Source organism: Hipposideros armiger, unplaced genomic scaffold, assembly GCF_001890085.2.
Source record: "Hipposideros armiger isolate ML-2016 unplaced genomic scaffold, ASM189008v1 scaffold_109, whole genome shotgun sequence".
NCBI lineage: Eukaryota > Metazoa > Chordata > Mammalia > Chiroptera > Hipposideridae > Hipposideros > Hipposideros armiger.
In genome coordinates, this window is record NW_017731459.1 from 434,325 (window position 1) to 446,842 (window position 12,518).

At 46.2% G+C, this 12,518-nt stretch overlaps 1 protein-coding gene across 1 annotated transcript in view; it reads right to left on the bottom strand.

The window, feature by feature from the left end:
* ITGA9 (integrin subunit alpha 9) overlaps positions 1-12,518 on the bottom strand; it is a 330,870-nt gene that overhangs the window by 153,237 nt on the left and 165,115 nt on the right. The window contains exon 16 of the mRNA XM_019647245.1: positions 10,459-10,608. Within this exon, the coding sequence (XP_019502790.1) occupies positions 10,459-10,608 (150 nt within the window). The remainder of the gene's footprint in view (positions 1-10,458; positions 10,609-12,518) is intronic.

Below are 12,518 nucleotides of genomic sequence, written 5' to 3' on the forward strand. Positions count from 1 at the left end.
TCCAAATCTGGGTGGATTTGTGGCTGCAGTAGAAGTGACTTCTGAGGCTAAGTCATAAAAAGCAATAGAGGAAGTTCCTACAAGTCCTCCTGGGGCATTTGCTCTTGGGACAGAGCCACGATGCTTCAAGGAAGCCCAAGCTTCCCGTGGACAGGCTCACGTGGAGAGACACTGACAGCCAGAACCAACCTGCAACCACATGAGCGCGCCATCATGGAAATGTGTCCTCCAACCCCACTGAGCTGCCCCAGCTGACACTAGTGGAGCAGAGATGAGCTCTTTCAACCAAACTCCGTCTATTTCAAATTATGAACAGACTAAATGACTGTTGTTATTTTCAGCCACCAAGTTTGGCGGAGGGGGGTTGTTATGCAGCAATACGTTGTTGGAATACTCGCAACCTAATGGCTTTCCCTAACTTGGGCAATGGTACGAACAAGCAAGTGCTGCATGTTCCAAGCCTGGCAAAGCCTGGGCTTAGGCAAGACTCCCCCCAGGCCAGGAATGCAGTTGTCTTATAGGTAAAACAGCATGACACCAGGGAATCGACAGACCTGTGTCATGACCTTGGGAGGCTGAAGTTGACACTCAGTTCCTATGCCCTGGACCTGGGCTTGTCTCTCTGGGCAGATGACTATTTTGTTTCCTAAGGAATTGAAAAGCATCTCCTGGGGCAGAAGTGTGGGCAGACGGAAGCCTCAGAATGCTAAGTGGCAACACAGCGTTTCCAGGAGCGTGTAGAAACTACTTCTCTTATACAAAGTACCAAGAGTGCAGGTTCTCCGTGAAGCCAGTGGGCCAGTCTCCTGATATTCCACTCAGAACAACCCTAACAGCTCCAACCTGAGCCTCTGAAAGACTCCTCCACCTGCTTCTACCCACATCTCCCCAGTCTTCTGGGCAGTCTCTCCTTTCTCCCTCCAGCCTCTACATGCTGGTTGGCAAAGCCCTCATCAATTATTTTCACCTACCATGTTTCCCCGAAAATAAGACCTAACTAGAAAATAAGCCCTAGCATGATTTTTCAGGATGCTCGTAATATAAGCCCTACCCCAAACAGAAGCCCCAGCTAAGATCGTCAGCCAGACATGACTGTTTGAATAAATGTAGATTTTTGTACATGAAGCAATGAATAAATGTAGATTGTTGGAGCAAAAATTAATATAAGACCCGGTCTTATTTTCGGGGAAACGCAGAAGAAGAAGCTTTTCTGGAAAATGGAGACAGCTCTAAGGAAGCCATCATCTCTTATTCCTCACTGGTTATAGGAGGCTAAGCCCTTTTTCCTAGGAAACAACAGTTTCCTGCCTCAGTCTTCAGAGAGTTGCAGACTGGACACCCAGCGGCCTCCTTAGCCTCATGGACTAGATTTCCATGCTGGCCCCTTCCTCACTCTGGTCTTCACCTCATGTTTTCCTGGAGAATACAGGTGTGTTGGTTTTTTAAAAATCCTTTCTCCAGCTTTCCCCCAAATCCTTATTCTACTTTTGGAACAGGGTTGGCCGACATTTTCTGTAAAGGGCGAGATAGTAAATATTTTTTACTTTGTGGGCCATATCTTCTCTGTTGCAACTACTCAATCTGCTGATGTAGAGGGAAAGCTGCCATGGACAACATGTAAAGGAAAGGGTGTGGCTATGTCTCAATAAAACTTTATTTAGAAAAACAGGCAGCAGGCTGGATTTGGCCTATAGGCTGTAGTTTGCTGAATCCTATTCTTGAATATTTGGCTATTGATGTCCTGATTCCTTCAGGCCAGGAAAAAAAAAAATTGCAGTGACTCCTGCCCAAGTTACATTTCATTGTGAGCCAGAGCACAGAGGCTGGTGGGGGCTGTGCTTTTCTCACGATGCTGTGATCCAAAGCCAGGGGACATGTGATTCAGCATTGGCACCTCAACGGCTGCCCTGGCCAAGGCTGACTTGAGGGACGAAGTCATACACAGGTGCTCAGGCCGTGGGGTAGCCATTTGTCAGACCTAAATCTGCACTAAAAAAATCTTCCCTTCTGACTTAATAGGAAGTAGGATTATTAGCCTATTCATGTTAAGAGGAGGGTCAGTTTCAGAGAAGGGTCAGTTTCTTGGGCTTGGTGATAATAGCTTTAAAGTATATATAATCATTGACATAGGTTAGACACTGTTTATAGGGTTGTTATGGCAACCAAGTCCCATGCTGAGGCCTGAGAAAATAGAACAATTGAATTGGTGGGAATAAATGCTTTTTGAATCCCACTCCAAAGGGGCCAAACAAGGAAGCTATTTTTAAGCTAAAATGAGTAAGACATTTCCTGATGGGCCATACAACTTTGTAGAGAGTGGGCAGGGACACGTCTGAACTGTTATTCCTGCCATAGTTCCGCATGAGTTCCCAGAGGCTCAGATATATGTAATTCATGTCTGCAACCCCAGCACCTAGCAGGGTGTTAACATTTGTGTGTGTGTAAGTGCCATGATCTGAGGGTAAGAGGTTTCTCCTTCCCAATTCTGTTTCAATAGGCTCTTCTTCCAGAATCCGACACTGCCCTTAATGTGGCCCATTATAAGAGCCCAGGGTGGTCCCAGGAATTTCTGCTCTATTCAGCCCTGTACCCAAATGAGGAAAGGAAACGTCTCATTACCTGGTATTTAAAATCAGATCACACAGACACAGCTGCTTTCTAAAGAGTATAGATAAGCATGATATCAGGGGTGGGAGGGCAATAGATGGGGGGAGGGGGGTTGTTACCTGGTGAGGGTGAAAAAGGGTAACTATTGCATTGTTCTGTACACCTGAAACTAACAATAAAAAAAAAATTAAAAAAAATAAAGAGTATCATGTCCATAAGAATAAATTAAACACAAATGCTTTGTAAAATGAAAGTCGAGAAAGTCCCTCTATTTCAGGATCTGTACAAATTGTCATTTTAGGTTTTAAAATCATGAGAGAGAAAAAAAACCACCAGCCTTGTTGGTCTCCCTCTAAACACAAACACGGCACCAATTTTGCCTCACGCCCCTATGGAAAAACCGGAAATAATGAGTTCTTCCATCTTTGGGCATCCTATCGTTTTACTCCATGGCCCTGCAGTTGGTAGAGTAGTCCCCTCTGTCTAAAGGAATCACTTCAAAGAGTCAGTTCAACCCCAGGAAGAATTGAGTGGGAGGCTGAACTGCTCAGCGAGCTCGGGGCCACCTGAAACCGCACTGGCCTCAGGACTCACCCAGTGCCCCTTCCAGGGACTGGGATTGGGTGGTCTATTACAGGCCACACATTTCATCTCCCTCTACAACCTCCAACTTTAAAAATCAGCTGTCAACTCTCTCGAGGGACCTTCGGCCTCCCAAGACTGGAAATCCCCTCCCTTGATTTCCACCCTGGAATCTTTTGTGTTGTATATTTCATTTATGTTTAAAAAGTTGCTGTTAAGTAGTCACAAGAGGCAGAGAACAGAACCAACAAGTTCAAATAAATGGGCTGGTGCTGCCAGAGAAAAAGAAAACTATGTAAGCTGTGTTTCTAAAAGCTGCTGAGCCAGATGCACTCGGGCAATGAGGAGTGAGAATGACGGCCCTAAAACTGGAGAGGACGCCAGCGACACTTCTTCCCACCTGTCTGCAAGAACAGCACCTAAATGGGGCCCCAGGTATAACTTCCAGCAGTAGCGCCTTGCCTTTGATTTTCTAAACTGTCTCAGAAGATAGCAAGGGAGGGGCTAATGTTTCTTCCCCAGCCCGAGACTGTCCTCTGGGCACAGCCCTTGTTCATTTACACACACACATATACATACATACACACATACACACACACACACACACACACTACTTGCAGGCAAGGTTTTAAATAAGGCAGGACAATGCAAAACAAAACCTAACGGGCTTGAAGATTTGGGGGGAAAACCCCACTATTTTCCTCTAAAAAGAGTTTTGAGGGACCAGAACACACTTTCTCCATAAACTACCAAGATAAAACATAACACTAAAGAAGAAATTGACAAATACAACAGGTCACTACAGGGTCCAGCCCAGCCTTTGAGAGGCAGGAGTCCTCTCTCCTTTGCTTTTGGGCTTAACCTTGGAGCGGAAGCCTGAACCAGAGGCTTCTCTGGTCAGCGAGAAGGTTGCACTAGTACCTGTTTCCCTCACATGTACTTCAAACTAGATGGTTTTCACAGGTGCTTCCCCGTCATGCCCTTTCTCAAAGATTACCCAGAAGCTGACGCCTGGAAAAGTAGGGCTGATCTGGTTGAAATCGAGATAGGAGGTGGAAACTTCTTCCTCTAGCACCCCTCCCCCCTCGTCCCCTGAATCCAGGTGTATAATCTGCACTCCCCCGAATGGATGCTTTCTGAAACCTGTCTGGCTCTGATGTCTGGTGTTATTCCATTCGCTCCTTTTCCAACCTCTAAACTCCTCAGCTTTCCATCCAGGCTTTACCAGCGATAATAAAAATAAACTTTAGAGCTATAAATAATGGCATTTTAAGCTGGCCGAGCACTTTAGCCGGGAAAGTATTACCTCATGTCCAGGCGAAACAGTGGGTTTTCATAGGCATGGGGCTACCTGCCCACACACCAGCAGGTGCTGAGGGGTCTGCGTGAGGAAGGCACAGAGAGTGACAATTTCCGGCACAATGGAGGCCCAAGGTTTATGGCTTCAACAAGTTAAAAATTAATATTAGCGTAAAATAGCTCACTTTTTACTTGAAAGATGACGAAGTGAATACTCTCCACATAGCCAACACCTTTTCTTTCACCAGCCGTTATTTCCGCCATTTTGTTTTTCAAAAAGGAGATTCATACATGCACAAGTGTACTACGGTGTAGGAAAGTCCCCCTAAACTACATGCCATGTTCTCCTGCCTGGGAAGAATTCCCAGAGAGCTCAAGCTTAATTTCTTTGAATTAAACAGCTTTGCTGAATCTGCCAGTAAAGAAATTCTGAAATGATGTTCAACTTTTGTAGGATAACTTAGCCTTGTGTTCTTTCAGGAGGGTTCCTTCAACGGAGATAGATTTACTGGGCATACACTATGGGGCAGGCACTGTGCTAGGCATCAAGTAAGATAGAATAGATCCTTACCCTCATTGGGTTTCCATTCTAGTGAGGGGGATAGAAAAGCAATTAGACAAGACAATAACAAACTGATAGGTGTCACGAAAGAATCATGAAGTCAGGGAATACAGTGTAGTTGGGGATGGTCAGCCATTCCACCTGAACTAGACCATCAACAGCAACAGACCCTGACTCTACAAGACAGCCTGATTAAATCCATTCCATTGCATAACCCTGTGTACAAACATGGACCTTTTAGTTGAAAAGACTAAGGCATTTACATCCTAATGCTATCTGGCAACATGACTTAAAGAGCTCCAATGAGTTCATTCCTTCCTGTGAAAGGTTAGATGCTCTTTGTGGAGCTGTCATTTACATACACACACAGGTTAAAAATCAGCTCTGCTTCCTGGAGTGAGCCTAGCTCTCAGAATCTTTCTGCCCCTCAAACTGAGCCAACATCTGGAAGACACATGGAGGGAGATAATTTAATTATGTTTTTTTTTTGAGAAAAAATATTTATCAGGAAAAGGAGAATAAGCAAGGATCACTCTTCCAGAATCTTTCTCAGGCTCCCGGACAATTTTACCAATCCAAGGACAATATTTTTTTTCTATCATTTTAATTTCGACGAAAGCATCAGATGGTTTAAAAAAGCATCAGATGGTTTAAAAAGACCACTTCACTTGCCACACACCTCCCTACACTAAGTCCTGCTCTCCAGGGGCAACCGCTATTACCCATGTCTATTTATGTTTCCTTTGATGATTATTTCCATATCTCGAGAAAACATGCCAACACTACCACTTCTTATCAGATTTAGACATTATCTTACTGCATTCCTGCCACAGACAAGAATTTATCTCACTTACGTAATGGCGCGCGCCCCCTCCCTTCCTAATTTTAACAGGCAAATCATTACTCTTAGCTCCTCTACTGCAGTGGTTCTCCAGTGTTAACTGTGTCAGGATCACCTGGTCAGTCTGTTAGAACAGACTGCTGGGACCCACCCCATGCGAGTCTGATTCCATGGGTCTGGAGGGAGGCTGGAGAATTTTCATTTCTCACAAGATCCCAAGACAGGCTGAAACCACTGATTCAGCAACCAAGCTTTCAGAAGCACTGCTCTTGTGGTGACCTCCGCAATTTTAAGTAACATACAGCTATGTCTTGTTTCATCAAGTTTTACAGTATCTCTTGGCTTACCTGTTTAAAAGACGAAAATATGGAGAGATCTTCTGTAGTTCTATTTTTACCTCTACACACTCAAGTTTAATGACATTTACACTTTATACGATAACCATAGCTCTGATTTGGGCTTGATTATAAATACTGAAAACCAATAAATGGTGCTAATGTTATTATGGCTACATGATTATTGTTCACAGTAGAGCCAACCTGAGTGTCAGGTTCAAAGTTAAACGCCTAGAATACTCAACTTTTACTAAAGGGAAAATATTTCTAGTTTCAAGTTCCTTCTCTTATACTCTTCTTCTTGCTTAAAATCTCACCATTTTTTAATTCGTTTTAGATTTGAACTATAACATAGTGACCATATTTCTGTTTTTCTGGGATTTTTTATTGCCTTTATTTTCTTCTGATCCACAGAAGAAATATAGTCCATCTACACTATATCCTGAATATTTGCTACTTTCTTGTCTGTCTGTCTGTCTATTGCTGGCTTCATTCTTCTTGAAGTTCATTGGTCCTCTGTTCTAAATTGACCAACTGTTTTTTAGACTTACTGCACAGATGTAATTCAGGGGTTTCTTGTCATTAGGCTTTTGGGAGTTAGTTCCACAGTTTCTTGCATCCCACATCTTGCTCCTTCTAGTTGTCACCCTGTTTTGTTGGAGCATTATCTCAGGTAATTTCCTTGGAGAGGTAACTAGGGAGGTAAAATTTCTGGGTCCTTGTTTGTCTGAAAAATTATTTCGACCTCATGTTTGACTGTTAGGCTAAGCATAAAATTCCAGTTTCAAAATCACTTTCTTTCAGAACTTTGAAGCCCTTATTTCACTACATATTAGCTGGCTTCCAATCTTGCTAAAAAAGGTTCTAATGGGCTACGTAGTATGACTCTAATTCTGTTGTAAGATGCCATATATTCCCCAATATCACCATCCTGTACACCCAGTTCTGGAAGTATTTAGAACTGGTAGAGTGGTGACATTTCAAAATGATGTATCTCGGATATTTTGGGTTTGTAAGTTGGTGGGCTTTTTAAATTAAAAAAAAATCTCTTTAATATTAGGAAATTTTATTCCATTATCTCTCTTATAATTTCTTCATTTTCTGTTCACTTTTCCTGATATTCCTATTACTTGAATATAGGACCTTGTAGATTGATCCTTTAGCTCTCTTTTCTGCTTACTGGTAGATTTCTTACCAGGGTCCTCCAGTTCTTCTACTAAATTTTTGGCTCTGCAACCATATTATTAATTTTCAAAACCTTTCTTTGTTCTTTGGTTCTTCCTTGTAGAAAACAAAATTAAATTCCACCTTTATAAAGGATAGACTATATTCTTTAATCTCCTTGTGCTTATTACCAAGAGTTTAAGTTGGTTTTTAAATTTTTATAATCTCTTCTACTCCCTGAATCGTTTATTTCCTCCTAAATCCATTATTCTGTAGGTTTATTATTTTTTTCATTACCACATTCCCCTCCCCCCCCCCATCTCAGGTTTCCTTGGTTGTTCATTCATATTTAAGAATAAAGTAAAAGGGCTGATTGGAAAATCAGTGGGAGTGTTTGGGGGGCTGGTGGGAGTGGAAGCTAGCTCTTGCATTTGGAGAAATGCCAGAAGTAAGGCTTTCCTCTGGGAATCATCCTACCCACACTATCTCTCAGGCAGTTTATTCAGGTCTTTAGAGAAGAAAATGCCTGGCTGCTTACTATTCTGCGCGCCTGAAGCATGCAGAGGTGGAGGTGGGGGAGGGGAGTCAACTCTTCTACACACCAACCATCAATTAATGCCCCCTCCCTGGTTTCAGCCCATTTCTCACTTTTGTACCCTGTGCAAGTGCAGGTCCAGCCACGGCTGCAGCCTGTCTGGACGGACCCATGACCAGAGAGGCACCCATCCTCCCCATGTACAGGGTAAGGCTCCCCCACCAACACTCTTCCATCTTCTCTACTCCAGAAAATGACCGGACTCCCTCACTGGCTGAGGCGCCTTCCCCCACAGTATTTATACCTTCCTGTTCTGATGTACTCATTTCTAATGGGGTCCCAGAAAGCACAGGCATAAATATGTATGCTTGGCTGGCCACCTTGAGCCACAAGTGACCAAGAACATTTTCATACTGATCTGTCCTGCATCTCGGCTTGGATCAGGATACTTGAATCCAAGAATGTCAGTAAAGGCCCAAAGATGCTCTTCAACTAACCGATGCCCACTCTGTGCCACTGATGGATCTGTAGAAAGGAGAGTTCACTGTGGAAGGTGTGCCCAGGGCAGCAAGAAGCTGAACAGATTAGGCAGCTACCTCCCTGGGTCATCTGAGAGATCTAACAAGCACAGAGTACCCTGAAATTATTCCCCTAAGTACCCTGAGTATGGGCCACTCCTGTCAGACAAGTCTATTGGGCCAGCAAGAGTCCATCTTAGAGAGCAGAGAGAGTAACACTAGCACTAGGGGACTAGTTCTCTAGAAATCACCACTGTACTCTGATTTACTGAGTCCCCAGACTGACCTCTTTGCCCCAGTCCACTGTCAGAAGATGACACTAATTGTTACTTCTTGGTCAAGGTGGCAGCCACCTGCTTCCTGCCCTGCCTCTTTCTCTCCTCCTCTCCTTGCCCCTTCACACCAACCCTCCACTCTGCCTCACCCACTGAGATGCCCAGTGTTCTCCGGTGTCTCCCCTCACTCTCCCAGACCCTTCTCTAAGTATCCATGACCAGGGGACATACCGGCCACCTTCTAGGGCCCTTGTGTTTTGAAAGAAGTTCATGTTTGAATTCAAAAAAAGCATGCAGAAAGGCAGTGTTGCCAACAGGTTGTGTCCATATGGGTAGCGGGCACTGTTCGCCCTGCCCATATCCCTTCATGACGGGTGCCCCATCCCCCCGCTGATGTGAGCACAGGCAGCTAACAGCTCACATCTGCATCCTTCTCCAGAGACCTGTCCTCAGCTGAAGGGAGTCTCCTCCAAGGAGCGTTACACTCCCATCTAGATCCCACAGCCAGCCAATGGCTGGCTAGCACAGGGCACAAAAGGCCGCCCCCTTAACTCAAGCACAGGACAACTCTTTGGTGTAGTTTCTGCTCCAGAGTTCCATGCCTCGTGCCAGGGCTAGACTTTAGCCCCTTCCCTCATTTTCTTACACATTTCTCCCAAGAGCAGTCTCCTTAGACCAGGGGCTTCTAAAACCATGTCTCAGGCTCTGCTTCCGGGAAATCTGACCCAAGATCACAAGGGCTTGACTTTGGGAAAAAAACAAGGAAGCCTTGGTAACAATTTCACCACCTAATTGAACATCTGGATGGGTTTCTCGAACCCCAAGCACCTTTCTAGGGTTGTTTTTACAACCATTATCTGCAAGGTGTGCCTCCCTGATCTGCTAGGTTTCCCATAAGCTCAGAGCAGTCAGAAAAATCATGGAGGGTGGGGCCAGCGGGTGGTTCCACAGTCTTGCCCCCGCCCTGCACAGGAGTCTGGGGTAGCCCCAAACCAGGTTTGCCTGACCTTCCCCAGAGTCCTGGATCTGTGGCGGTGCTAAGAAAAGTTTTACAATAGGGTTGGGGTACCAGATTCCTTGCATATTTTCTGCATAGTAGTCAGCACTGCACATCTCACAGATGGCTCAGGGCAGCCAGGCCAGTGTGGCTGCACAGAATTAGCTCACAGGCTCACTCTGGCCTCGTGGGGGCTTGTATGGCCTGCACCCAGCCCCACCCTAAAGCTCCTCCACACAACAGCACATTGTGGAATCTGATGAGGGTGGGATAGGGTGGGTGGCACACCTGCACTCACAGTGCCCTGGCTTCCAGGCCCATGTGGGTTGGGCATTTTTAATTCAACCACCAATGCTAGCAAGAGGAAATTCTTGTTTCTCCACCCCACTCACTCCTCCTAACCATAAAACATTGGCTGAGCACCTACTATGTGCAGATCTAAGCTCTGGACATGGTCCAGGCCCAGGGAGCCAGTTCAGGAGACAAATGGTCGGTTCATGACGTCAAAGGGATAATTTCCTAATTGCTTGAGAATAATCTCCAGGTGTTTTCTAAATCATGCAGCTATTAGAAACAGCACCCAAAAGCATACATTTCATCATTTTGCAAATCAGGAAAGGGAGGCCCCGAGAGGGAGTGTGCCTTGGCCTCGCCCTCCCCACCCCCCCAGGCCACCAGGGCCATGACTTCTACCACATGTCCCAGCCCCCCTGGGTCCCCGTTGTGAGCTTTACAGTTCTGACCTGATTCTTTTGGGCAATCTTTTGTCCCTTTTTCCAGCGGAGCACTGGTGTCAGAGCCGGCAGCTCTCGCCCCTCCTCGCCACTCACATGCTCACCCAGGCTGTAGGCGGCTTCAAACACGATGGGACTGATGACGTCCTGCACTCTCCGCTGAAACAATAAACAAACACGCGCATGAGCTGCTAATACTGGCTGACATTTGCAGAGCATTTCACAGCTGACAAAGGCCTTCCACGGGCATTGCCTCATATGATCCTCACAACCACCCTTGTGAGGTAGGGTTTTGTTATTTTCCTATTTTCGATGAGGTAACTGAGGCTGAGAACAATTCAAGTCTTGTCCAAAGGTCACTCTGTTAATGAGTGGGGGCTTCTCTCCTCTACCTGGCTTGGTGCTAAATCGTCTTCTCTTTTCGCATATGGAAGACATTACCTGACTCATCTTCCAAATATTCTTATATGCTCATTGGCGGGCAGGAGCGCATCTGCACTCACCCTGCAGCGCTAACCCTTTGCATTCGTGCTAGTTTTGATGATCAAAGCTCTTGTGCATTGAGATAAATATGGATTTTGTGTTGAGAGAGAGACCTAGAGACGCTGAGGGGCCCGGCGTCTTTCCCAGAGCTAGTCATCGATAGCTCTGGGATAAAAGTCTGACTTCTGCCCTTGTGTTCTCTCCTTTGGAACCCAAGGACCTTAAGTCCCATGGGTACATCAGGTTGATAACCACAACAGGAAAGCAGGGGAAGAAAGCAGGCATCCAGTGAACACCTACAAGATGCCAGGACCTGTGCTAAGTGTACGAGAGAGATGAGCAACATACCCAAGCTTGGGCTGACTGTCCTCCATGGTGTAATACAAGGAAAATAAAGGTGCGTCGCTGAGTTCCCCAGAGCACAAGCCCGATGTTGAATCCCACTTGTTCATCCTTGGAGTTGTTGGCCTTTCTGCACAAGGTATCACGGTCTCCTGGGGACTCTGCCCCCCTCCCCCAGGCTCACAGTTTAGTTAGAAGAGGGCTAAAGGGTAGATAGTCCTGCACTGGGGGCCTGCATGCTCTGTGGAACAGGGTAAGTCTGAGAAGTGGCACCAATGAGCCAAGTCCCCGCTGCTGTGCCTCTGTCACAGGAAAGATGGGAGGGAGCGAGCAGGAAACAGGAGTGGCCCAGGCAGGTTGTGAGAGAAGCTGGGTGGGCAGGCAGAGGCCAACCACAGAGCCACCAGCAGAACCAAGGACTTCATACTACAATCTGTGCGAAGGCTGGTGCAGTTTGGAGCAGATCAGTGCTGTGTTCAGAACAAGAGAAAGTTCTGGAGTTCCCAAGAGGCACACAGTGAAGAGTTTGTTCCCGCTGCTCCCAACACCCAGCGCTCCTCTCCAGAGGCAGGCATGCCTGTTTTGGGGTATTCATCCAGTCTAAGCATATGCAGGCAACTGGTAGCTCATTACATACTACACTTTGCTTTCTTCACTTAGCATGCATCCTGAAGGCAGTTCCATGTGGGTACACCGAGCCGCTTTTTAATGGCACACAGCATGTTACTGTGGATGCCCTTACCGGCCAACATTTGGACTCAAAGCTGCTTTAACAAGCGAATGGGTGGCAGCCCATAAACTGCAGCAGCATCCTCCAAGATGGGCTCTTGGAACCCCAGTTCCCCAGGAGGGAGGTAAATGAAAGGGTCTGTGATCGAATAAGCGGGGGAGACATCAGGTTAAGCAAAGTTAAAGAGGGTTTTGATTCTGTTTTCTTCCTCGTTTCTGTTTTTACTGCAACTGCCTTCAAGAAAGAGTAGGGTGGTCCCAAGTTTACTGGGTCATGGGACCCTGTGTTTCTTCAGAGCTCCTCGGGGCTGTTGAGCAGAACAAACTTGGAGACACTGGAGGGCAGAGCAGAAACCTCAGGCAGCAGCCTAGGAAGGGAGATGGGGCCTCGGCAAGAGTGGCGTGGCAGGGGGAGACACAGGTGGCCGCGCCTGGGGCTGCTGAGCTGTGGCGCGTGGAGGACAGGGAAAAGGGGGACAGATGACTCCGGGGTGACCAGCAGATGATGTATATTT